The sequence below is a fragment of the Schistocerca serialis genome, chromosome 5 (genome assembly GCF_023864345.2).
Source record: "Schistocerca serialis cubense isolate TAMUIC-IGC-003099 chromosome 5, iqSchSeri2.2, whole genome shotgun sequence".
Lineage (NCBI taxonomy): Eukaryota > Metazoa > Arthropoda > Insecta > Orthoptera > Acrididae > Schistocerca > Schistocerca serialis.
This window is the reverse complement of record NC_064642.1, coordinates 28,926,361-28,952,509: the sequence shown is the minus strand read 5'-3', so window position 1 is coordinate 28,952,509 and position 26,149 is coordinate 28,926,361. Positions and strand designations below refer to the sequence as shown.

At 45.9% G+C, this 26,149-nt stretch overlaps 1 protein-coding gene across 1 annotated transcript in view; it reads left to right on the top strand.

The window, feature by feature from the left end:
- The window catches only part of LOC126481723 (uncharacterized), a 98,048-nt gene that overhangs the window by 11,297 nt on the left and 60,602 nt on the right, over window positions 1-26,149 (top strand). The window contains exons 2-4 of the mRNA XM_050105675.1: window positions 10,139-10,348; window positions 14,977-15,170; window positions 19,479-19,702. Coding sequence (XP_049961632.1) covers window positions 10,139-10,348; window positions 14,977-15,170; window positions 19,479-19,702 — 628 coding nt within the window. The remainder of the gene's footprint in view (window positions 1-10,138; window positions 10,349-14,976; window positions 15,171-19,478; window positions 19,703-26,149) is intronic.

Genomic DNA, 26,149 nt, shown 5'->3' with positions numbered 1-26,149 from the left:
AATCTAGCAGACGCATCATATCTGCTTTCCTGGAGCTTATATTTATTTCTTTTGTCCACGGTAATGTGTCTTATCGCCGTGAAGAGTTCTTAATGAAGTGGCCAGCGTACTTTAATTCGCATCAAATGATAATATCCTGTTCTTATCATCAGACTTTACAGATTACCAAGACAAACAAAGCAAGCTACGGTAACTTGAAGATATTGGAGCGTTTCAGAAAATGCTTCGTTACATTTAATTAATTTCAGTATATCATACTTACCAGTGCGTCAACTTACCAAGTAAAACGTAATGGTTGCTTTCTAAACGCAGCATGTAAATCAATTATCGATTACTAATCATCGATCTACTTAAGCTGATAGGTTCATAACATCAGAAGTGCATCATTCCACATTTTGCTTACGTGATTTCTGTACAATGGGAAGTGCACTAACATCATTGACTTCACGTTTCGAAATCTAAACAGACTCATAAATAAATCACTTGATTATGGAAACGTTACCCGACACAAGCTCTAAAAGTTAAATTCATGGGAGAAATTACTGATTTGATATAAGTATTGGTATTAGGCAGGAATATGGACTCTCCCCATTACTGTTTGACTGTGTTTTGAAAAAGGTAATTGCAGAATGGCGAGAGCGGAAGTCAAATCAAAATATACAGCAATGAATCAAGTTAGACAGAATTAATATAAGAGTAGATTGCCTCACCTTTGCAGATGATCTAGCAATTTTAAAAAATGGTTCAAATGGCTCTGAGCATTATGGGACTTAACATCTGAGGTCATCAGTCTCCTAGAACTTAGAGCTACTTAAATCTAACTAACGTAAGAACATCACACACATCCATGCCCGAGGCAGGGCTCGAACCTACAACCGTAGCTGTAGCGCGGTTCCGAACTGAAGCGCCTAGAACCGCTCGGCTACCGCGGCCGGCTGGCAATTTTAACTGTGACATGCAACAAACAAGCAACAAAGTTTTGTAAATGAAATACGGGATAATAAAAAGTATTTCTCAAGTTAAATACTTGGGGGAAATCATTAAGAAAACGGTCTGGAAGAAGCTGCAAACGAAGTTCACTGTCAAAAAATGGCAACTCCATTGAGATTAATAGAAAAATTTATAGTAAAAAATCATTATCTAAATTTATTAAACTTAGGCATTACTGCACTGTAATCAAACCTGAATGTCTTTATGGAGCATAAACTTTGATTTTAAATAGAAAGAGGGATATTGAAAGAATTCGAAAGAAAGAAAGAAAGATAATTAGGAAAACATTAAGCCGCAAAATTGCTGATGGAGAAAGTTACAGGCTAAGAAGTAATAAGGAAATAGAAGAATACTGAGACATACATGGTGACATGAGGAAACGAAGACTTAAATTTTATGGGCACAGTGTAAGAATGGCACCCACTAGGTTGACAAAACAAGTAGCAGAATTCTACGAAAACAGTAGAGTAACGCCAGAACTGAGCCAATGAAATGCATCGCTGCGGTTAAGGAGGATCTTAAAATAGTCGGCATAACTCAGGCAAACGTTACAGACAGAAAAACATCCAGACAAAATAAATTTGATTGGAGAATTGGTCAGAGGAAAATTAGAAAACGGACTGTAACGCCGTGGTCTGATGAAAGATGGAGACTTCATTCTGAAAGGACGAAACATGTTTGGACACAAAGGAAGGCGAACCATCAAAAACGACATTGATTGATTGTACCTCGCGTGGTCCTATTGGCCCAATTCGTGAATAATAAGAAATCACTGAGTACCAAACTCCTATTCATTTACACAATTCCACGTGACGTCAAATGACTAAATGTTCTCTGTACGGCGTACAGTGTCAAAGGCTGCCCCCGCCCACGTCAGCGTTAAAACTTGCTCTTCCTTGAAACTTTGTCCAGTTTCCCTCCATTATACCGTCCGGTAATTGCAACAATCGTAACTAAAAGGAACATGCAAATTCCACGTTGTGTTCTCATATACAGGAATTATAATTGAGCGATCGCAAAGTACAGTCTGTTTACTCTCTCAACGAACAAACTAACATATGAGTAAAATTTCCACTTCTAGTTTCCTTTTTACAAATTGTATCTGACATTGGTAACACTTACTGTTCAGGCAGTTTTTCGCTTCTTTTATTTGTGAAGCATCTTCAGTGGCCTGTAATACGTATTTCTTTTTCTACATACAATAAAAGTATTATGTAGTAGTTACAATATGTTACTACATATTATGTTGCTATGTTTTGTCACATTTTTCTGTTGCTTTTCAGATTAAAATCAACTTTTGTAGCACAAATTTCGTGAGATGACATTATCGTTCGGTGTTGCTTGCGATTTCCAGTGCTGTTAGCCCATACGTATGCCCCTCGAGATGTGTTCATTTGTTGTCATGTTCCAGAAGGGTTTTCATTGTAATCTCATCCACTCTTCTCTAGTCAAATATTAAGCAACACATCCGCCACGGATCTACGGTAGCAAATCTTGTCCAGACTCCATCCTACGACGGTGCGCGGTGCGCAGCCGTGGTCCGGCTGGCCGCGTACTTTCACTTCCGAGAATATCGCAAATTTTACACTCGCAAAGAACTATTGATTTACAGTTTACATCGTTTGTAATAACCTCTTAGTCTTAAGAATTGTTATTGCACTGGAGAAATACGTCACAGCTACCAATATCGACCCTATATTCGATTTACTGCTGAAGGAAACCGAACGGTTAATTCCAAATAGTAAGGAACGTAAGGAATAGGGTTCGCTCATTTTACTTACTACACACACGTAAAAGAAAACACTGCACTGCGTACCTGCAATGCCTGGAAATATCCACCAAACCAACTGTGATTGATCAGCGTCAGGATTAGGGCCGCAGCACATCATTCTGGAATAAATACTATAAATAAATCCGTCGCCAATACTGATCGCACGAATTCTGAATATTCTTTTGTTTTGAAATGATTTCTTTAATGCAAGCTTTGTCATTGTTGCAAAGCTATTTGAAAACAATATGGACGCAAGCAGGTGCTTTGTCTACGTAGTATTGTGGCTACCATTTCGTAATATAAGGTAAATTAATTTTTTGAAATAATTTGCATTACATTTTAATTTAACTGAAGCAAGTTAAAAATGCGACAAGTTCCATTCCAATGCTTTCATTAGTGGCTGTCAGTTACTCATCCATTAACACAGTTGTAAAAAGGTAATGCAATGAGAAAGATTTACGTAACGGCAAAACTGTAAGACTGTTCCACATTCTGGTTGACAGAAGAGTAGTAGATAAAATCATATAAAATAGCCATCATTACATTATATGCACTCAGTGTTGAGAAAAGTAACATGGAAACAGCCCAGCGAGACTGGGAAGGCGCTCCCAGTCTGAGAGTAAGTAAACTATCATTATCTACAGTTGGTATAGTCAACTGAAACCAGTCATCATGTGTTAACTGTCTAATGTAAGTGCTGTCCGGGTAGTAAAAGTATTTTGTATAACTTTTTTTAATTTTAATAAACTACATTAAGACTGCTGTCTCCTTTCCTGATAACGTTTGATTTCACAGATGTATTACTTGTTGTCAGATGGGTAAGAAGCCGACCGTATATTACATTTACTTAAATTTTCGAGAAGCTGGAAAAAGTGAAACAAGCTGGAGATTTGGCGGTGTTTCTTTATCTCCTTCCTTAAACAAACGCTTAACTTCAGCATGTTCCAACCATTATCGAAATGTTACGCTGATAAATGACTGGTTACTCAAATAACTTAATATGTTACTGGACTCAAAGAACACTCTTTAATTTATCATAACCAGTCGAATTTATTTTATTTTAAATATTGTCTTGCATTTGTTCTGCTAGTGTAGTGAGGATAGCACTCATTTCCTGAAATTATTTATAATGTCTGAACTGAGACATTACGTAACGGCATCTATGAACCTGACAACCCCATCTTTTCAGTAACACTTATGAAATGTTTACTTGCATATGTGGATCAAGAGACGTTAATGACGATTGACAGCTGTCCGAAATTAAATCGAGAGAAATTCGCCGATTGCGAATGTTTTGGCATCAGCTGTACTGGGCGTAGATATACTAGCTATTAGTGATATAGTGTAATTTGGGCCGGATCAGGACTCAAACTCGGGTGTCGTCGTGACTGCCGTCTGTGTCACGTCTGCTGTGCAGCGAGCTACGTTAATTTAAGTGTTAACTGTATTTTTCTTACTTGTCACTTCTTCTTCCGTGTGTTTTTGCTTTTAGAAAGCTTTAATTGTCGAGTGTTAGTAATAGTGTTCCATAGATTTCGTGTTTGTTTTGAATACAGTCAGAGAGAGTCCCTTTAGTCATCTGTAGTGCCGGTAGTGCTAGTGTTTGTTTTCAATACAGTCCAGAAACAGGTAGTGCTATTTTCATTGTTTTCTACAAAAAGTGTCTAGTAACCACAGTTTAGTCAACTATCAGCCGCCTTTAGTGAATTAAGCACTCTAGTTAAAAGTTGATTAACTCTCTACAGTAAATTGATTTCTTAGGATGGATAGGATGTGTGACTGCTGTGTACGGACGCAGGAGGAGCTGGCCACTGTTCGCGAACAGCTGAACGTGTTGATGGCCGCGGTCAGCCGTCTTCAGGCTGCTGCCTCGGAGTGTAGCGGCAGTGGGGAGTCTGGTGCGTCGCATGGTACACCCCAGGTGTTACATGCTTCACCCACTGTCCCTGCTGTCGAGACATCTTCGCGGGTACCTGGCGCGGTTGGGCCACCCTCTCCCCAAGGGGAGTGGCGGGTGCAGCGGCGTTCACGGCGCACGAGGCGGAAGGTCAATGTGGAGGCTGGCCGTGTGGCATCGCCCGCTCTGCCTGTGAGTGGACATGTGGCTGCTCCTTCAGCAAGGTCCGAGCAGGCACGCGGGGGGAAGGGTTTATTAGTGATTGGGAGCTACAACGTTAGGCGGGTGGTGGAGCCCCTTAGGGAAATAGCGGAAAGGTCGGGGAAGAAGGCCAGTGTTCACTCTGTCTGCTTGCCGGGGGGTCTCATCCGAGATGTGGAGGAGGCCCTGCTGGCGGCGATAGAGAGCACTGGGTGCACCCGACTGCAAATTGTTGCTCATGTCGGCACCAATGACTCCTGCCGCCTGGGTTCAGAGGCCATCCTCAGTTCGTACAGGCGGTTGGCGGAATTGGTGAAGGCGGAAAGCCTCGCTCGCGGGGTGGAATCTGAGCTACCTATTTGTAGTATCGTTCCCAGAACCGATCGCGGTCCTCTGGTTTGGAGCAGAGTGGAACGCTTAAACCAGAGGCTCAGACGATTCTGCGGAGATCTGGGGTGCAAATTTCTCGATCTCCGATATCGGGTGGAGAAATGAGGGTCCCCCTGAATAGGTCAGGCGTGCACTACACGCCGGAAGCGGCTACAAGGGTAGCCGAGTACGTGTGGAGTCCACATTTGGGGTTTTTAGGTTAGAGAATTCCCTCCCTAGGCCCGACAAGACGCCTCCTGAGACGCGGCAAAGTAGGAGTAGGCAAAATGCAACAGCGAATAACAATATTAATCTGCTAATAGTAAACTGCAGGATCGTCTATAGAAAGGTCCCAGAACTGCACTCATTAATAAACGGTCACAATGACCACATAGTACTAGGGACAGAAAGTTGGCTGAAACCAGATGTAAACAGTAATGAAATTCTAAACTCAGATTGGAATGTATACCGCAGAGACAGGCTGGACAGTGAAGGGGGAGGCGTGTTTATAGCAATAAGAAGTGCAATAGTATCGAAGGAAATTGACGGGGATCCGAAATGTGAAATAATTTGGGTGAAGGTCACGGTTAAAGCAGGCGCAGACATGGTAATTGGATGTCTCTATAGGCCCCCTGGCTCAGCAGCTGTGGTGGCTGAGCACCTGAAGTACAATTTGGAAAATATTTCGAGTAGATTTCCCCACCATGTTATAGTTCTGGGTGGAGATTTTAATTTGCCGGATATAGACGGGTGGCAGGGACAAAGAATCCAGTGAAATTTTTTAAAGTGCTTTATCTGAAAACTGCCTTGAGCAGTTAAACAGAGAACCGACTCGTGGCGATAACATATTAGACCTTCTGGTGACAAACAGACCCGAATTATTTGAAACAGTTAACGCAGAACAGAGAATCAGCGATCATAAGGCGGTTACTGCATCGATGTTTTCAGCCGTAAATAGAAATATTAAAAAAGGTAGGAAGATTTTTCTGTTTAGCAAAAATCACAAAAAGCAGATTTCAGAGTACCTGACGGCTCAACACAAAAGTTTTACATATAGTGTTGAGGACCAGTGGACAAAGTTCAAAACCATTGTACAATATGTGTCAGATGAGTATGTGCCAAGTAAGATCGTAAGAGCTGGAAAAGAGCCACCGTGGTACAACAACCGAGTTAGAAAACTGCTGCGGAAGCAAATGGAACTTCACAGCAAACATAAACATAGCCAAAGCCTTGCAGACAAACAAAAATTACGCGAAGCGAAATTTAGTGTGAGGAGGGCTATGCGAGAGGCATTCAGTGAATTCGAAAGTGAAGTTCTATGTACTGACTTGGCAGAAAATCCTAAGAAATTTTGGTCTTATGTCAAAGCGGTAGGTGGATCAAAACAAAATGTCCAGACACTCTGTGACCAAAATGGTACTGAAACAGATGACAGACTAAAGGCCGAAATACTAAATGTCTTTTTCCAAAGCTGTTTCACAGAGGAAGACTGCACTGTAGTTCCTTCTCTAGATTGTCGCACAGATGACAAAATGGTAGATATCGAAACAGACGACAGAGGGATAGAGAAAGAATTAAAATCGCCCAAAAGAGGAAAGGCCGCTGGACCTGATGGGATACCAGTTCGATTTTACACAGAGTACGCGAAGGAACTTGCCCCCCTTCTTGCAGCGGTGTACCGTAGGTCTCTAGAAGAGCGTAGCGTTCCAAAGGATTGGGAAAGGGCACAGGTCATCGCCGTTTTCAAGAAGGGACGACGAACAGATGTGCAGAACTATAGACCTATATCTCTAACGTCGATCTGTTGTAGAATTTTGGAACACGTATTATGTTCGAGTATAATGACTTTTCTGGCGACTAGAAATCTACTCTGTAGGAATCAGCATGGGTTTCGAAAAGGACGGTCGTGTGAAACCCAGCTCGCGCTATTACTTCACGAGACTCAGAGGGCCATAGACACGGGTTCACGGGTAGATGCCGTGTTTCTTGACTTCCGCAAGGCGTTCGATACAGTTCCCCACAGTCGTTTAATGAACAAAGTAAGAGCATATGGGCTATGAGACCAATTGTGTGATTGGATTGAGGAGTTCCTAGATAACAGAACGCAGCATGTCACTCTCAATGGAGAGAAGTCTTCCGAAGTAAGAGTGATTTCGGGTGTGCCGCAGGGGAGTGTCGTAGGACCGTTGCTATTCACAATATACATAAATGGCCTTGTGGATGGCATCGGAAGTTCACTGAGGCTTTTTGCAGATGATGCTGTGGTGTATCGAGAGGTTGTAACAATGGAAAATTGTACTGAAATGCAGGAGGATCTGCAGCGAATTGACGCATGGTGCAGGGAATGGCAATTGAATCTCAATGTAGACAAGTGTAATGTACTGCGAATACATAGAAAGAAAGATCCCTTTTCACTTAGCTACAATATAGCAGGTCAGCAACTGGAAGCAGTTAATTCCATAAATTATCTGGGAGTACGCATTAGGAGTGATTTAAAATGGAATGATCATATAAAGTTGATCGTCGGTAAAGCGGATGCCAGACTGATATTCATTGGAAGAATCCTAAGGAAATGCAATCCGAAAACAAAGGAAGTAGGTTACAATACGCTTGTTCGCCGACTGCTTGAATACTGCTCAGCAGTGTGGGATCCGTGCCAGATAGGGTTGATAGAAGAGATAGAGAAGATCCAACGGAGAGCAGCGCGCTTCGTTACAGGATCATTTAGTAATCGCGAAAGCGTTTCGGATATGATAGATAAACACCTGTGGAAGACTTTGCAGGAGAGACGGGCTTTTGTTGAAGTTTCGAGAACATACCTTCACCGAGGAGTCAAGCAGTATATTGCTCCCTCTTACGTATATCTCGCGGAGAGACCATGGGGATAAAGTCAGAGAGATTAGAGCCCACACAGAGGCATACCGACAATCCTTCTTTCCACGAACAATACGAGACTGGAATAGAAGGGAGAACCGATAGAGGTACTCAAGGTACCCTCCGCGACACACCGTCAGGTGGCTTGCGGAGTAAGGATGTAGATGTAGATGTAACGTGAGTGGTGGAGCGACCCAACGACTTCTGCTATCCGTGCATTCCTCCCACAGCAACGCAAACTTCCGTACATCACACTGTCTACATCCCTGTCCTGTAGTACCCTGCATTCGTCCCCTACATGAAGATGTAGAGCGTAATGTAGGGAAGTTTGGGTTGGTGCGGTAGGCGTGCACAGACAGCCGAATTGATTAAGGCGACTGCCCACGTTAGGCAGTAAATCCGATATCGAGTCCCTCTCTGGCACAAATTTCTCTGTGTCACTAATGGGTAGTGTATCTACGCCTAATAAAGCTGATACCAAGATATTCCCAGTCAACGAATTTACTTACGAGAGTCATTCAATAATCAAAGAGACAAACTGGTCTGGAGAAAACAGCATTTATTTTTACAAGACAATACTTTATCTAGTTTTCAACATAGTCCCCTTGAACATTTATGCACTTTTTAATTCCGGCTGCAAAGATCTCTTAGTCTTGATGTTTCAACCAAGTCCCCACAAACTTTTTCACGTCCTCGTTGTCCTGGAAGCTCACCTTGTTTGAAAGCAAATCCGAGTAGTGTTGGCTGTTCATTGTACGCTGCTTTTCGAGATAATCACAAAATCCCAAAGCACTGTCAACATGACTTTTCCTGCTGATGCTTGGGTTTTGATTTTTTGTTGGCAGGTGAGTTGGTGTGCTTCCACTCCATGCTTTGTCTTTTTGTTTCTGGCTGATAATAGTGAACCGTCCGCCCCGATAGCTGAATGGCCAGCGTGACGAACTGCTGTCGTAAGGCGCCCTGGTTCGATTCCCGGCTGGGTCAGAGATTTTCTCCTCTCAGGGACTGGGTGTTGTGTTGTCTTCATCATCATTTCATTCCTCTCCGGAGCGCAGGTCGCCCAATGTGGTGTCGAATGTAATAAGACCTTCACCAAGGCGGCCAGACCTGCCCCGTAGGGAGCCTCCCGACAATGACGCCAAATGCTCTCATTTCCATAATAGTGAACCGAAGCTTCATCACAAGTTAAAATTTTGTTGAGGAAGTGCTCACCTTCTCTTTCATGACGTTCCTGTAGCTCTGTGCACACTCTCAACCTTGTCCCCCGTGTAGCCACGTCAACACCTTTGGGACCCGTCTTGCCCACGTTTTGCGGTACTTCAACTCGTTACAGATAATGTTGTGAACTGCACCAGTACCAACTTGAACCTCATCATCTATCATTTCCACAGCCAAACGGCGGTCGGAACGAATAATGTCATCAATTGGACTTTCAAGTGAGGGAGTTGAAACTGTAACTGGTCGGCCAGAACGCTGTTCGCCAGTCACTGAGTCGCGACCATTTTTGAACTGCTCTACCCACTTGTAAGAATTTGCACGATTCATACAACCTTCACAATGAACTTTAGACATTCTGCAGTATATATTCACTGGTTTCACGCCTTCATCAAGTAAAAAAAGAATAACAGAACGGTGTTTGACTAATGTGGACATTTCAAGCGGACTCGCCATCATGAAATGTATTTTTGAGGTTATAAAGAAAACAATTATTTATGCATCATCTGATCAAGGCTCATCCCAGTGATGCCAACTTAAAACCATAAAAGTACCAAGCTTGCCCAATTAAGAGTTATTTCCGCAGACCAATTTGTCTCTTTAATTATTCTATGACCGTCCTAGATTTAGTTATGAAATGCTTCAAAGAAGTTTTGTTACACTGCACACATCAGTTACCGACTCACTCAATCTTAATGCTGTCTGCCCCTCTTCACCTCTTCCTCTGGGCAGTCTGAGAGGAATCATCTGGGTGGGTTAAAACACTGTGCTGGGCAGAGCTCGGCGATGACTGCGGACCGCCCGTGTGTGTCTGTCGGCAGGAGCGGTGCGAGCGGGCGAGAGCGCAGCTGGCCGCCGCCGTGGACGGCCGCGTGGCCGAGCTGCGCCGCCTGCAGCGGGAGGCGGACCAGCGGCTCAGCGAGGCCCAGGGCGGCGCCGCGGGGGCGGCGGGGGAGCTGCGGGGGCGGCTGCAGGGCGCCGCGGCGCGCCTCGCCGACGCCTTCCGGGGGCTGCAGCTGCGCCACGACAAGGTGAGCGGGAGGGGCGGCCCACTGCGATAAGGGCTTTTTTTTTCCTTTATTGTCATTTAAACACCTTTACATACGGTGGGCTGGCAGCAGCATACTACGCTGCTCTTCAGCCACAAGTTTAACAATTGAAAAAGCAATGGAGACACAGAATAGACAGAACAAAATTGTGGGGCAAAAGACAGTAGACACATAAACAAAGAACACGTAGCTGTTCACACGCGAAGACACCGAATGAAACTGTTGGCACTGCACACGGACACTGATGAATTAGACGGTACAGGTGAACGAAGGAGCGTGACGGCGAAAAACACTAAAGCATAAACACGGTGGCACGCACACGATAAACTGATGGCGATGATCTCCGGCGCGCAAATGTCCACTGAGCGTGTGCGAGTCCGGGGACCTGCCAAGAGAGGAGGAAGGTGGTGGGGGTGGGAGAGGGGTGAGCAGGGATGCCAATGGTAGGGGGGATGGGGGGAGGAATGAAGGGAGGAGGGGGTAGTGGAAGCCCGGGGAGGTGGGGGGAGGAAGGGAGGATGGAGGGAAAGGAGAGAGAAGCGAGAGAGGGTGCCCTTAGGAAAAAACACAGGAAGTGGGAGGATCAAAGTTGATAGGAGGGGTAGATGGAGGGGAGGAGGGCATCATCAGGGAGGAGGAGCTGGCGGAAGCCACCTTGGGAGAAGGTAAGGAGGGTGGAGAGATGGAGAGCAGGTGGGACGTGGAAATACAGGTGCGGCAGCGGACGGGGGCGGGAGAGGATGCGAGAGACGAGCGGGTGAGGGGGATCTAGATTACGGGAGGTGTATAGGATCGCGCTAAGGGCTGGGCAGCCCCTTAAATAAGCACACTGGCGGGTAAAGTGCCCATGAGCCAAAGACTGCTTTCAAAATGACGGAAGACGATAATACTTTGTCTCAAATTGTATCCCAGATGTACAGGGTGATTATAATTAAACTTTCAAACCGCTGTAGAAATTACACCACTTGTGAGAATGACGTCAAACTGCAACGAATTATTATCGGAGAAGGGGGAAAATGTATGGCACAAGAAAAATAAATACACTCCTGGAAATGGAAAAAAGAACACATTGACACCGGTGTGTCAGACCCACCATACTTGCTCCAGACACTGCGAGAGGGCTGTACAAGCAATGATCACACGCACGGCACAGCGGACACACCAGGAACCGCGGTGGTGGCCGTCGAATGGCGCTAGCTGCGCAGCATTTGTGCACCGCCGCCGTCAGTGTCAGCCAGTTTGCCGTGGCATACGGAGCTCCATCGCAGTCTTTAACACTGGTAGCATGCCGCGACAGCGTGGACGTGAGCCGTATGTGCAGTTGACGGACTTTGAGCGAGGGCATATAGTGGGCATGCGGGAGGCCGGGTGGACGTACCGCCGAATTGCTCAACACGTGGGGCGTGAGGTCTCCACAGTACATCGATGTTGTCGCCAGTGGTCGGCGGAAGGTGCACGTGCCCGTCGCCCTGGGACCGGACCGCAGTGACGCACGGATGCACGCCAAGACCGTAGGATCCTACGCAGTGCCGTAGGGGACCACACCGCCACTTCCCAGCAAATTAGGGACACTGTTGCTCCTGGGGTATCGGCGAGGACCATTCGCAACCGTCTCCATGAAGCTGGGCTACGGTCGCACACACCGTTAGGCCGTCTTCCGCTCACGCCCCAACATCGTGCAGCCCGCCTCCAGTGGAGTCGCGACAGGCGTGAATGGAGGGACGAATGGAGACGTGTCGTCTTCAGCGATGAGAGTCGCTTCTGCCTTGGTGCCAATGATGGTTGTATGCGTGTTTGGCGCCGTGCAGGTGAGCGCCACAATCAGGACTGCATACGACCGAGGCACACAGGGCCAACACCCGGCATCATGGTGTGGGGAGCGATCTCCTACACTGGCCGTACACCACTGGTGATCGTCGGGGGGACACTGAATAGTGCATGGTACATCCAAACCGTCATCGAACCCATCGTTCTACCATTCCTAGACCGGCAAGGGAACTTGCTGTTCCAACAGGACAATGCACGTCCGCATGTATCCCGTGCCACCCAACGTGCTCTAGAAGGTGTAAGTCAACTACCCTGGCCAGCAAGATCTCTGGATCTGTCCCCCATTGAGCATGTTTGGGACTGGATGAAGCGTCGTCTCACACGGTCTGCACGTCCAGCACGAACGCTGGTCCAACTGAGGCGCCAGGTGGAAATGGCATGGCAAGCCGTTCCACAGGACTACATCCAGCATCTCTACGATCGTCTCCATGGGAGAATAGCAGCCAGCATTGCTGCGAAAGGTGGATATACACTGTACTAGTGCCGACATTGTGCATGCTCTGTTGCCTGTGTCTATGTACCTGTGGTTCTGTCAGTGTGATCATGTGATGTATCTGACCCCAGGAATGTGTTAATAAAGTTTCCCCTTCCTGGGACAATGAATTCACGGTGTTCTTATTTCAATTTCCAGGAGTGTAGTTACAAAACGTAGCAATAGATGGCGCTGTAAGAATCATAATTTAATAGTGGTTGACTACAAATGACAAATCAATCATACAATGCCTAAGGTGTATGTTTGATGTTAAATAAAGTTTACTATTCAGTGTGCATGGGTGTACAGGTGTGATACTGTTACTTATGTAAGCCCATCGACTGCGGCAAGGCCATATCACATGGGGTGGGAAAAATCGGTTTTTAACTGTCCCTAGGCCAAAAACCGCATAAAAAGCATCAATCACCCCTCTGCAGGTGTGCCCCAGGGCTCTGTCCTCTCCCCTCTCCTCTACCTCCTGTACACAGCAGATATGCCCCAACCCCCCCCCCCTCCAGTACAGCTCTTGCAATATGCCGATGACACCACTTTCCTCGCTGTCGCTCCTACCCTCCCACAGTCCCAACGCCTTCTCCAGAATCACCTTGACCTTTTTGGCACATGGTGTAACCGGTGGCTCCTGAAAATCAATCCTTCCAAGACCCAGGCAATCATCGTAGGTCGTACCACTAGCTCCTTAGAACTCCTGGATTTCTCCCTTACCATCTGTGCCTGTCATGTCCGCCTCTCGCCCACCCTCACCTACCTTGGCCTTACGATCGACCATCACCTCACCTGGATCCCTCATCTATGCTCCATCCAATCCAAAGCCGACAACTGCCTTCAATTCCTCAAACTCCTCTGTGGCCGGACTTGGGGGTTGGACCCCTCTACCATCCTCCACACCTACAAATCCTTAATCTGTCCCATCCTCTGTTATGCCAGTCCTGCCTCGATATCTGCCCCCTCCCCCCAAATTCTATAAGTCCCTCCAGATCCTTGAGCATCATGCACTCTGCCTGGCCTTCTGTATACACCTCCCGTCCCCCAAGCAGATCCTCTACGACCTCATTCCTTTCCCCCATCTGCTCCTATTCCTCGAACATATCCACATACTCTACACCTCCCGCCACATTGATCCCCCTCACCCCCTCGTTGCTCCTCTCCTCTCCCATCCCCACCCCCTGCCACGCCTTCACTGTTGTGTCCCGCCTACTCTCCATCTCTACACCCTTCATCTCCTTTCCCAAGGTGGCTTTCTTCAACTCCCCCTCCCAGACGATGCCCTCTCTTCCTCCATCTATCCCTCCTATCAACTCTGATCTTCACCCCCCCCTCCTTTCCTCCGTCCATTCCCTGGGCTTCCTCTTCCCCCCCCTTCCATCCTGTTTTCTCCCTGCCAAACCTCTCCCTACATCCCTTCTCCCCCCCCCCCCGCCAAGTCCTTTTGTGTTCCCCACCTCTGCCTTCCCCACTCCCTGTCGCATCTGCCAAGCACCCCCCCCATCCCTCTTATGGGTCCTCATCCTCCATTGGCTCCTTTCCCCCCTCCCCCCCTTCGCTTTTCCTCTCCTTCCCCCTTTTTTATTTTCCCCCCACCTGCTCTCGGCTGTGGTATGTCACATTTGCCAACTGTTTAGTGCAGTGTTCCAATGAATGTTCAGTGTTGTTCGTCTTTCTAGTGTTGCGAACAGAAACCATGCTGTTGCTGGGTGTGAATTTTATGTATTTTGCGAACAGAAACCAGACTGTCAGCGTGTGTTTTAATTGTCTGTCTATTGTTTTACCTGTCTGCTTCGAATGTACTTTATTAGCATCATCATCCCTTTGTTCTATGTTTTAAGTTCCACGATTTTTTCGCCATGTTACTATTTAAGTCTCCGGTTTTATCGCCTGTTTTTATTATTTATTCTCTTCATCTTTTTAAAACAAAGTCTGTAGGCTGAAGAGCGGCGTACCACGTTGCTGCCAGTACGCTCCCTTCAGGGGGAATCGAAACTCAATAAAGAAAAAAAGACATCAATCACATCCTTTCCCACTTCGGTGACTCCAGTCGCCGGTGGACACCGCCTTCAGTCATGGACACCCCCACTACCACCATCATCTACTCCTCCCCTTCCCCTACACGTTCCTAATTTCGTTGGTTAAAACTGTCACTGCAGTTTTTTTTTCGTCATCGTTACTATAAATTATAGACATATCATAAGACTGAATAATCTCGTTTCACTACATTCTGCACCCAGCATCGACGTTTTGCGACGTCACCCTGCCGCTCTACGATCAACCTGTTCCCCTCTGTCTCCTGGCGCAGGTGGACGCTTTCTTGACGTTGCACGGAGAGGCGGCGAACCTGGTGGAAGAAGCGTCCAGCTGGAGCGGCGGGCAGCTGGCCTTCAACGCGCAGACCCTGGAGCTCAGTATACGCGAGGAGGCGGCCGGCAGCCAGACCCCGCCCGAGGGGAGCGGGGGCTCCGTCGAGAACCTGGCCACCAGCGCCGCCTACAGGTAGGGCGTGAGGCAGCCGCCGACCGGCAGTGTCTGTAGGGGGCAGAAGGATTCGGAGAGCTTTATAAAAGACGCCACTAATGATTATCGCATCGCCTTTCACACTCGTATAAGTCTGGTATGCTCCTCTAAACTGGGGGACTGAGGAAAACTTTAGGGAAGATTGGTCTTAATATCCCAAAAGACTGCATCGGTTACCTACAACTGTGGTGCAATGAGGGAAGCTTTCAAAGAGTCTGAAAGTAAAATTTTGTCAGCCGGTCTCAGCAAAGAGTCGAAAATGCTTTTGGGCTTATGTAAGATCAGTAAGCAGTTCTAAATCCTCTATGCATTCACTCGGTGACCAAACTGGCACCGACACGGAACAAAACAGAGAGTAGGCCGGAATACTGAATTCGGTCTTCCGAAATTGTTTCACCGCGGAAGATTGTAACACGGTCCCGTTTTCAGTCATCGTACGAACGTCGAAATGGTATATATTGAGATAACCGATCGCGCAATAGAAAAGCAACTACATTCGCTTAGTAGGGTAAAGGCACCAAGACCAGATGAGATACCTAACAGACCCTACGGAGATTATGCGAAGGAACTCGCTCCCCTTCTAGCAGCAGTTTATCGTAGCTAACTGGAGCAACGAAGGGCACGTGGCGACTGGAGGAGAGCGCAGGTCATTCCCGTTTCCAAGGAGGACCGCAGGACAGATGCTCATAATTATAGGCCTATGTCGTTGGGGTCAATCTGTTGTAGAATTATGGAACATGCTTTATGCTCAAGAATTACGACATTTTTGGAGAACGAAAATCTCCTCTATAAAAATCAACATGGATTCCACAAACAGGTATCTTGCGAAATTCAGCTCGCCCTGTTCCTTCGTGAGATATACAACGCTATAGGTTGGTACCATGTTTCTCGACTTCAACAAGGCATTTGACAGCGTCCCACGCTGCAAGCTACTGAACAAATTACGAATTTATAGAGTATCGGATCAATTTTTAACGAATTCAAGAATTGCTTGCAGATAGAGCTCAACACGTCACCCTTAACGGAACGAAATCGACAGATGTAAGCATAATTTCCGAAGTACCCCAAGGAAATGTAATAGGACCCCGACGTTTTACAATGTGTATACACGATCTAGTAGAAAGCATCGGAAGCTTTTTAAGACTGTTCGCAGAAGATGTGGACGTCTGTAACAAAGTAGCAACGTCAGAAGACCAATCGATTTGCAGAATGGCCTGCAGAAGATTAATGAATGCTACAGCTTCTGGCTCTTGACACTGAACATAAATAAAAGTAACATATTGCGCACACATAAGAAAAGAAAGCCACTACTGTATAACTAGGCTATTGATGAGAAACTGTTGGAAACAGTGTCTACAGTAAGATATTTGAGAGTAATTATTCAGAGTGATCTTAAGTGGAATTACCATAACACTGAAGCGCCAAAGAAACTGAAATAGGCATGCGTATTCAAATACAGACATGCGTAAATAGGCAGGATACGGCACTTCAGTCGGAAACGCCTATATAAGACAACAAGTATCTGGCGCAGTTGTTAGATCGGTCACTGCTGCTACAATGGCAGGTTATCAAGATTTAAGTGAGTTTGAACTTGGCGCTGTAGTCGACAGTCGAGCGATGGGACACAGCGTCTCCGAGGTGACGACGAAGTGGGGCTTTTCCCGTACGACCATTTCACGAGTACCGTGAATATCAGGAATCCGATGAAACATCAAATCTCCGACATCACTGCGGCCGGAAAAAGATCCTCCAAGAAGGGGATCAACGACGACTGAAGAGAATAGTTCAAAGTGACAAAGCGCAACCTTTCCGCAAATTTCTACAGATTTCAATGCTGGGCCATCAACAAGTATCAGCGTGCGAACCATTCAACGAAACATCATCGCTATGGGCTTTCGGAGCCGAAGGCCCACTCGTCTGCCCTTGATGACTGCGCTACACAAAGCCCTACGTTTAGGCTTGGCCATCAACACCGACAGCGGACTGTTGATGACTGGAAACATGTTGCCTGGTCGGACGAGTCTCGTTCCAAATTGTATGGAGCGGATGGACGTGTACGGGTATGGAGACAGCCTCATGAATCCATGGACTCCGCATGTCAGCAGGGGACTGTTCAAGTTGGTGGAGGCTGTGTAATGATGTGAGGTGTGTGCAGTCGGAGTGATATGGGACCCTTGATACCTCTAGATACGACTCTGACAGCTGACACGTAGGTAAGCATCCCGCCTGATCACTTGCATCCGTTCCTGTCCATTGTCCATTCCGACGGACTTGGGCAATTCCAGTAGGACAATGCCACACCCCACACGTCGAGAATAGGTACAGAGTGTTCCTGGAGCCACTATGTAGCAATTTTTGACGTGTGGGGTGTCTCGTTGTCCTGCTGGAATTGCTCAAGTCCGTCGGAATGCACAATGGACACGAATGGATGCACGTGGTCAGACAGGATGCTTACGTACGTGGCAGCTGTCAGAGTCTACATCTACATCTACATCTACATCTACATCCATACTCCGCAAACCACCTAACGGTGTGTGGCGGAGGGTACCTTGAGTACCTCTATCGGTTCTCCCTTCTATTCCAGTCTCGTATTGTTCGTGGAAAGAAGGATTGTTGTCGGTATGCTTCTGAGTGGGCTCTAATCTCTCTGATTTTATCCTCATGGTCTCTTCGCGAGATATACGTAGGAGGGAGCAATGTACTGCTAGACTCCTCGGTGAAGGTATGTTCTCGAAACCTCAACAAAAGCCCGTACCGAGCTACTGAGCGTCTCTCCTGCAGAGTCTTCCACTGGAGTTTATCTATCATCTCCGTAACGCTTTCGCGATTACTAAATGATCCTGTAACGAAGCGCGCTGCTCTCCGTTTGATCTTTCTCTATCTCTTCTATCAGCCCTATCTGATACGGATCCCACACCGCTGAGCAGCATTCAAGCAATGGGCGAACAAGCGTACTGTAACCTACTTTCTTTGTTTTCGGACTGCATTTCCTTAGGATTCTTCCAATGAATCTCAGTCTGGCATCTGCTTTACCGACGATCAACTTTATATGATCATTCCATTTTAAATCACTCCTAATGCGTACTCCCAGATAATTTATGGAATTAACTGCTTCCAGTTGCTGACCTGCTATTTTGTAACTAAATGATAAGGGATCTATCTTTCTATCTTATGTCGTATCTAGACGTATCAAGGGTCCGATATCACTCCAACTGCACACGCCCCACACCATTACACAGCCTCCACCAGCTTGAACAGTCCCTTTGTCACATGTACGGTCCATGGATTCATGAGGCTGTTTCCATACCCGTACACGTCCATTCGCTCGACACAATTTGAAACGAGACTCGCCCGACCAGGCAACACGTTTCCAGTCATCCACAGTCCAGTGTCGGTGTTGACGGGCCCAGCTTAAGCGAAAAGCTTTCCGTCGTGCAGTCATCAAGGGTACATGAGTGGGCGTTCGACTCCGCAAGTCCATATCGGCGATGTTTCGTTGAATCGTTCGCACTCTGACACTTGTTGATGGTCCAGCATTGAAATCCGAGCAATTTGCGGAAGGATTTCTGTCACTCTGAACCATTCTCTTCAGACGTCGTTGGTCCCGTTCTTGCAAGATCTTTTTCCGGCCACAGTGATGTCGGCGATTTGATGTTCCACCGGATTCCATATATCGACGGTACACTCTTGAAATGGTCGTACGGGAAAATCGCCACTTCAGCGCCACCTCGGAGATGCTGTGTCCCATCGCTCGTGCGCCGACTATAATACCAAGTTTAGAGTGAATTAAATCTTGATAGCTGCAATTTTAGCAGCAGTAAACGTTCTAACAATCGCACTAGACACTTGTTGTGTTGTATAGGCGCTACCGACAGCAGCCCCGCATTCTGCCTGTTATTATATATATTATGACTTTTGAACACTATTAAGGTTCTCTATCAAAATCTTTCATTTGCTAACTATGCCTATCAGTAGTTAGTGCCTTCAGTAGTTAGAATCTTTTATTTAGCTGGCAGTATTGGCGCTCGCTGTATTGCAGTAGTTTGAGTAACGAAGATTTTTGTGAGGTAAGTGACTCATGAAAGGTATAGGTTATTGTTAGTCAGGGCCATTCTTTTGTAGGGATTACTGAAAGTCAGATTGCTTTGCGCTAAAAATATTGTGTGTCACTTTAGTGAATGTCTGAGTACGTTCAGTTTTGCTCAGCTGTTTGAAAATCAAATAACGTAGGGGTTTATCAGCACAGTGAGAGGCCAGTGAGTGCACTTCTCCGGTGTCTGCCGGCAGGAGCGCGCCGCGGCTGTGTCTGCGCAAGCACTGGCTGCGGCGGCCGGGCGCGGTCTGCTGGTGCCCGTGGGCGGCGGCGCGCCACCTGCTGTACGTGGCGGCGCGCGACGGAGAGCTGCTGGCCGTGGACGCCGCCACGGGACGCCTCGCCTCCAGACTCACCGTCGACGGCCTGCTCTGCCCCGCCGGCGTCGCCTTCTCCGGCGACAGGTGCTACGTCACAGGTACGCGCCCCCACACACTTCACGGACAGGCACGGGAAACGACCAACACACCCCGGCCACTTGTTCGACCAGTCACTCAGTCCAGAGCAGTTTGCGATCCTCCCATGAACCGTGGACCTTGCCGTTGGTGGGGAGGCTTGCGTGCCTCAGCGATACACATAGCCGTACCGTAGTTGCAACCACAACGGAGGGCTATCTGTTGAGAAGCCAGACAAACGTGTGGTTCCTGAAGAGGGGCAGCAGCCTTTTCAATACTTGCAGGGGCAACAGTCTGGATGATTGACTCATCTGGCCTTGTAACATGAACCAAAACGGCCTTGCTGTGCGGGTACTGCGAACGGCTGAAAGCATGGGGAAACTACAGGCGTAATTTTTCCCGAGGGCATGCAGCTTTATCTGTTTAATAAATCACGACTGCAAAATACTAACGCGAATTCTTTACAGACGAATGGAAAAACTAGTAGAAGCCGACCTCGGGGAAGATCAGTTAGGATTCCGTAGAAATATCGGAACACGTGAGCCAATACTGACCCTACGACTCATCTTAGAAGCTAGATTAAGGAAAGGCAAACCTACATTTCTAGCATTTCTAGACTTAGAGAAAGCTTTTGACAATGTTGACTGGAATACTCTCTTTCAAATTCTCAAGGTGGTAGGGGTAAAAAAAGGGAGCGAAAAACTAATTACAATTTGTACAGAAACCAGATGGCAGTTATAAGAGTCGAGGGACATCAAAGGGAAGCAGTAGTTGGGAAGGGAGTCAGACAGGGTTGTAGCCTCTCCCAGATGTTATTCAATCTGTATATTGAGCAAGCAGTAAAGGAAACAAAAGAAAAATTCGGAGTAGGTATTAAAATTCATGGACAAGAACCTTTGAGGTTCACCGATGACATTGTAATTCTGTCAGAGACAGCAATGGACTTGGAAGAGCAGTTGAACGGAATGGACACTGTCTTGAAAGGAGGATATAAGATGAACATCAACAAAAGCAAAACTAGGATAATGGAATGTATTCGAATTAAGTCAGGTGATGCCGAGGGTATTAGATTAGGAAATGAGACGCTTAAACTAGTAAATGAGTTTTGCTATTTGGGGAGCAAAATAACTGATGAGGGTCGAAGTAGAGAGGATATAAAATGTAGACTGGCAATGGCAAGGAAAGCGTTTCTGAAGAAGAGAAATTTTTTAACATTGAGTATAGATTTAAGTGTCAGGAAGTCGTTTCTGAAAGTATTTGTATGTAGTGTAGCCATGTATGGAAGTGAAACATGGACGATAAATAGTTCGGACAAGAAGAGAAAAGAAGCTTTCGAAATGTGATGCTACAGAAGGATGTTGAAGATTAGATGGGTACATCACATAACTAATGAGGAAGTATTGAATAGGATTGGGGGGGAAGAGAAGTTTGTGGCACAATTTGACTGGAAGAAGGGATCGGTTGGTAGGGCGTATTCTGAGGCGTCAAGGGATCACCAATTTAGTACTGTAGGGCAGTGTGGAGGGTAAAAATAGTAGAGGGAGATCAGGAGAGGAATACACTAAACAGATTCAGAAAGATGAAGGTTGCAGTAAGTACTGGGAGATGAAGAAGCTTGCACAGGATAGAGTAACATGGAGAGCTGCATCAAACCAGTCTCAAGACTGAAGACCGCAACAACAACAACAACAACATGTCGCCTTTGGTATGTCTTCTTGGTGCGTGTTTTGAATTCCTTTTTCCTGCATAGCGTTATTCGGTGTCGTGTTCTTGTCGGCTTAGAGAGAAATTATTTTTAATCTCTGCTCCGTAAATTTCAGTACAAGGTGGCGCACGAAATGTGTTACCATTTTGTTTTTGAATATAAACTTTATTGTCAATACAATTTGAAAGGAACATATACTACAATGAAGAGCCGTCCATGGAGATTTGTTCTAACTCAGCACATGCTCAATATGTCCACCATTTCGTTTCCTAGCTTCCTTCAAACGGACACTGAATTATTGATTACCCTACGGCACATGTCTTCCGTAATTTCACTGCAAACTTGAAGAATAAGTCTTCTGAGCTCCATTAAATCACGTGGACGTTTCGGGAAAATGTTTCCTTTAGGTACCCCTAAAGCAAAAAGTCACATGGATTGAGGTCTGGACTATTGGGGGGCCAATTTTGTCCGTCATTGAAGCGACCTGGAAACCTGAGTGAAATGATCCGCATGTCGAAATGCTCGTGTAAAAACTCCGACACAGTGTTTGCAGTATGTGGCCTTGCTCCATCTTGCATGAACCACTGCGTGTTGAAGGGCAAGGCAGTAGCAAGAAGCTGTGGAATTTAATGGAGTTCAGAAGACTTATCCTTCAAGCTTGCAGTGAAATTACAGAAGACATGTTCCTTAGGGTAATCACTAACTTCAGTGTTCGTTTGAAGGAAGTTAGGAAAGGAAATGGTGGACATATTGAGCATGTGCTGAGTTAGAACAAATCTCCATGGACGGCTCTTCATTGTAGTATATGTTTCTTTCAGATGGTACTGACAATAAAGTTTATATTCAAAAACAAAATGGTAACACATTTCGTGCGCCACCCTGTACTTGATTGTCGGCAGTGACAGGAAACATTTACGGAAACGAAAGCGCGAAAAATAACGCGAAATTTGCTGTTTTTAAATTTGTAGTGTTGCCGCATAAAAATGTTATAAGTGTGATTACAACAGTTTATTATTATTTGTAACGGATAGTTATTGAATGTTAAAACAGCCTTTTGGTTTCTATCATCATGAACGCAGTCTCGTACATAACTTTAAACTGACAGTTCGTTTCTCACCTGACGACGAAAATAAGACCGAAATTAGCACACATAACACGGAACCTGTCAAAAAGCCATCGAATTTGACCAAAAAACACAATATTTAATTTCTCAAAAAAACACCGACTTTTGAAAAATAAACATCGAATTAGGCAAAACAACCCCAGATCTGGCATAAATATGACATCCAATTTGGCGACAAGTTAACATCCAACTTGGCAAAATAATTACGTCGAATTTACCAATGCCGGCTTGTGTGGCCGAGCGGTTCTAGGCGCTTCAGTCTGGAACCGCGCGACCGCTACGGTCGGAGGTTTGAATCCTGCCTCGGGCATGGATGTGTGTGATGTCCTCAGGTTAGCTACGTTTAAGTAGTTCTAAGTTCTAGGGGACTGATGACCTCAGATGTTAAGTCCCATAGTGCTCAGAGCCATTTGAACCATTTTTGAATTTACCAAAAAAATAACGAATTTGGGAAGAAAGATACTGAACCTACCAAACAAGAAACACGATATGGTGGAAAAGTGACAAAGAATACGGAAAAAAAACACACAATACGTGCGCATGAAAGGGATGCAGTGGTTGGGAAGGGAGTGAGACAGGTTTGTAACCTATCCCCCATCTTATTCAAACTGTATATTGAGCAAGCAGTGAAGGAAACAAAAGAAAAATTCGGAGTAGGTATTAAAATCCAGTGAGAATAAATAAAAACGCTGAGGTTCGCCGATGACATTGTAACTCCGTCAGAGACAGCAAAGGACCTGGAAGAGCAGCTGAACGGAACGGATAGTGTCTTGAAAGGACATCAACAAAAGGAAAACGAGGATAATGGAATGTATTCGAATTAAGTCAGGTGATGCCGAGGGTATTAGATTAGGAAATGAGACGCTGAAACTAGTAAATGAGTTCTGCTATTTGGGGAGCAAAATAACTGATGATGGTCGAAGCAGACAGGATATAAAATGTAGACTGGCTATCGCGAGGAAAGTGTTTCTGAAGAAATTTGTTAACATCGAGTATAGATTTAAGTGTCAGGAAGTCGTTTCTGAAAGTATTTGTATGGCGTGTAGCCATGTATGGAAGTTAAACGTGGACGATAAATAGTGTAGGCAAAAGAGAATAGAAGCTTTCGAAATGTAGTGCTACAGAAGAATGCTGAAGTTTACATGGGTAGATCACATAACCAATGAGGGGCTATTGAATTTAATTGGAGAGAAGAGAAATCTGTGGCACAACTTGACTAGAAGATGGGATCGGTTGGTAAGGCATATTCTGAGGCATCAATGGATCACCAAATTAGTATTGGAGGGCAGCGTGGACGGTAAAAATCGCAGAGGCAGATCAAGAGATGAATACACTAAACAGATTCAGAAGGATGTAGGTTGCAGTAGGTACTGGGAGATGAAGAAGCTTGCACAGGATAGAGTAGCATGGAGAGCTGCATCAAACCAGTCTCTGGACTGAAGACAACAACAACATGGCAAATAATCAGTAAAATTTACCAAGAAAAATACGACTGACATAGGCCAGCAAATACCCAATGCGTACTGTTTTTTTTAAAAAAAAATTGTTGAGACCCTGTGTACTCTAAGTTGATAAACGTAGGCATTATACTCAAAACTATAGATATGCGTGCGCCACACGAGAATTAAAGCAGCCTTCACGGGAGCCACTAATTCAGAGTAATCGTCTCACCAGCGTACACTCTACAAACTAGTGACACCAGATGGAGCTAAAAGAGCATTAGAACATTAAGCACACACACAACGAAAGACACCTGCACAAAACGTTGAGCCGCGCGGGACTTTGTACACTAAACATCAGGACAACTAAGATATTGCTTGACACAGTTCACACCAAAATACCTCACTTCTACTACGCTACCCCAGTCAGTCACGGGCACTCCGCCGTCCACGTTTATCTACAACAACACTAAGAATACACGCTGCAAAATAGTCAGCAAAGCCCTACTTACCAGTACAGCTTTGTAAATTTTCTGTTGCTCTTCTCCTGCACAGACGAATTTTTTGTGACTGACTACTACTATGTGTACCTGAATAAAAATCGAGAGGAGAAACTAAATACTAACACAAATTCTAACATATCACTAGTTACGTGGCTAGCTCATTCTTATTAAAAATATTAATTTACTTGTTATATGACATGTAAATGACGAGCGTGTAGCCAAACAAACAAATCACATATACTTAGTCCATAAACTAACTCGTTTTACTATTGTAAGTAGTTAACATACCATGTTCTTTGTGAGCTGTTTTGGAGTTTCTTTCCAAGCAGATACCCGAGACTTGAGAGTAGACCAAATGCTAGTGTCTGGGAGTGGATTTCGAAATCCAGCATTCGCCTCCGAAATAAGGGAAAGCTACGGAGAACTTGACTGGAGCTGCTGGGCTGGAGGGGGATCGTGTTGGAATTTAAGTTTTTAGCTGATACAATATCCTATATCCTTCAATACAAAAATCTGCATTCGTGCCTTTCTTTGCGGGTATGTGAAAGACCACAGTCGTTGACTATTCGACATCTACAACGGTGTAAATGTCCCTCTTCCTTGTGATACTTCCTCTCTAATAAAACAATTCTTAAAGGTCACCAGCTGAAATGCAAAATGGCAGCCAGAAAAACACATGACACAGGAAGTCCTCATTAGAAAACTAACCAGTGAACGAGTTCCCTTAGCTATGATATACGCTTTCAGAACCAGAAGCACCCAAACAGAACAATGTATTGCGGAAGCGTCCACGAGATGTCACGAAGTGCGGATCCACCAGTATAAAAGGAAGCGCGGGGGGGGGGGGGGTATTGTGTTACCAGTAGAGAAACAGAAAGAGCAGAACAGGTCGGCCAGGAGACCTCACTGACTTCGAATGTGGAGTGGTCATTGTGTGTCAACTGACTGACAAATCCATCAGGGGCAGTTATTGTGTGTCTAAATTTGCCCAGGTCAACTGCAAAGTGAAATCGGGAAGGAGCAACCACAGACAAACCAAACTCTAGCAGGCCTCATATCCTGTGGACGGGAAATGTCGACCATTGCGAAGGTGTTTGTAGGAAATAATATGAAATCAGCGGAAGCAATCATTGGTGAGTTCCAGAGTGATACAGGTAATCCAGTTGTCACAATGACTGTGGGTATGGAGCTAAAAAGAATGGGACCTAGTGGTCGATCGGCTCTCATAAGCCACAGATTTCTGCGGTTAGCGCTAAGCGAAGCTAGAGCGACGCAACTGGACAGTGAACGGTTGGAAAGAAGTGATCTGGTGTGATGAATCACGTTGTTCCGTGTGGCAGTCTGATGGAAGGGCTTGGGTTTGGCCACTGCCCGGAGAACGTTACCTGCCGTCATGTGTAGCGCCAATGGTGAAGTATGGAGAAGGCGATGTTACGGTTAAGGGGGTGTTTTACGTGGTTAGGGTGACGTTCCTACAATACCGCGGGCTTACGCCTACACTGCCTGCAGCCCACATTACATCAAAGTTAGGCAGGCAGCCTGCTGCCTTTCGGGCAACACTCGAGGGCTGCCATGCTACACACGGCGTCAAGACGGCGAAATGAAGCGCCAGCAGAGGCCACTGGCCCCACGGATCTCTTTTCTACACAGACCACGTGACAGGAGGTAAGGCCGATTGTATTCCAGCTGCGAGAGCTGTA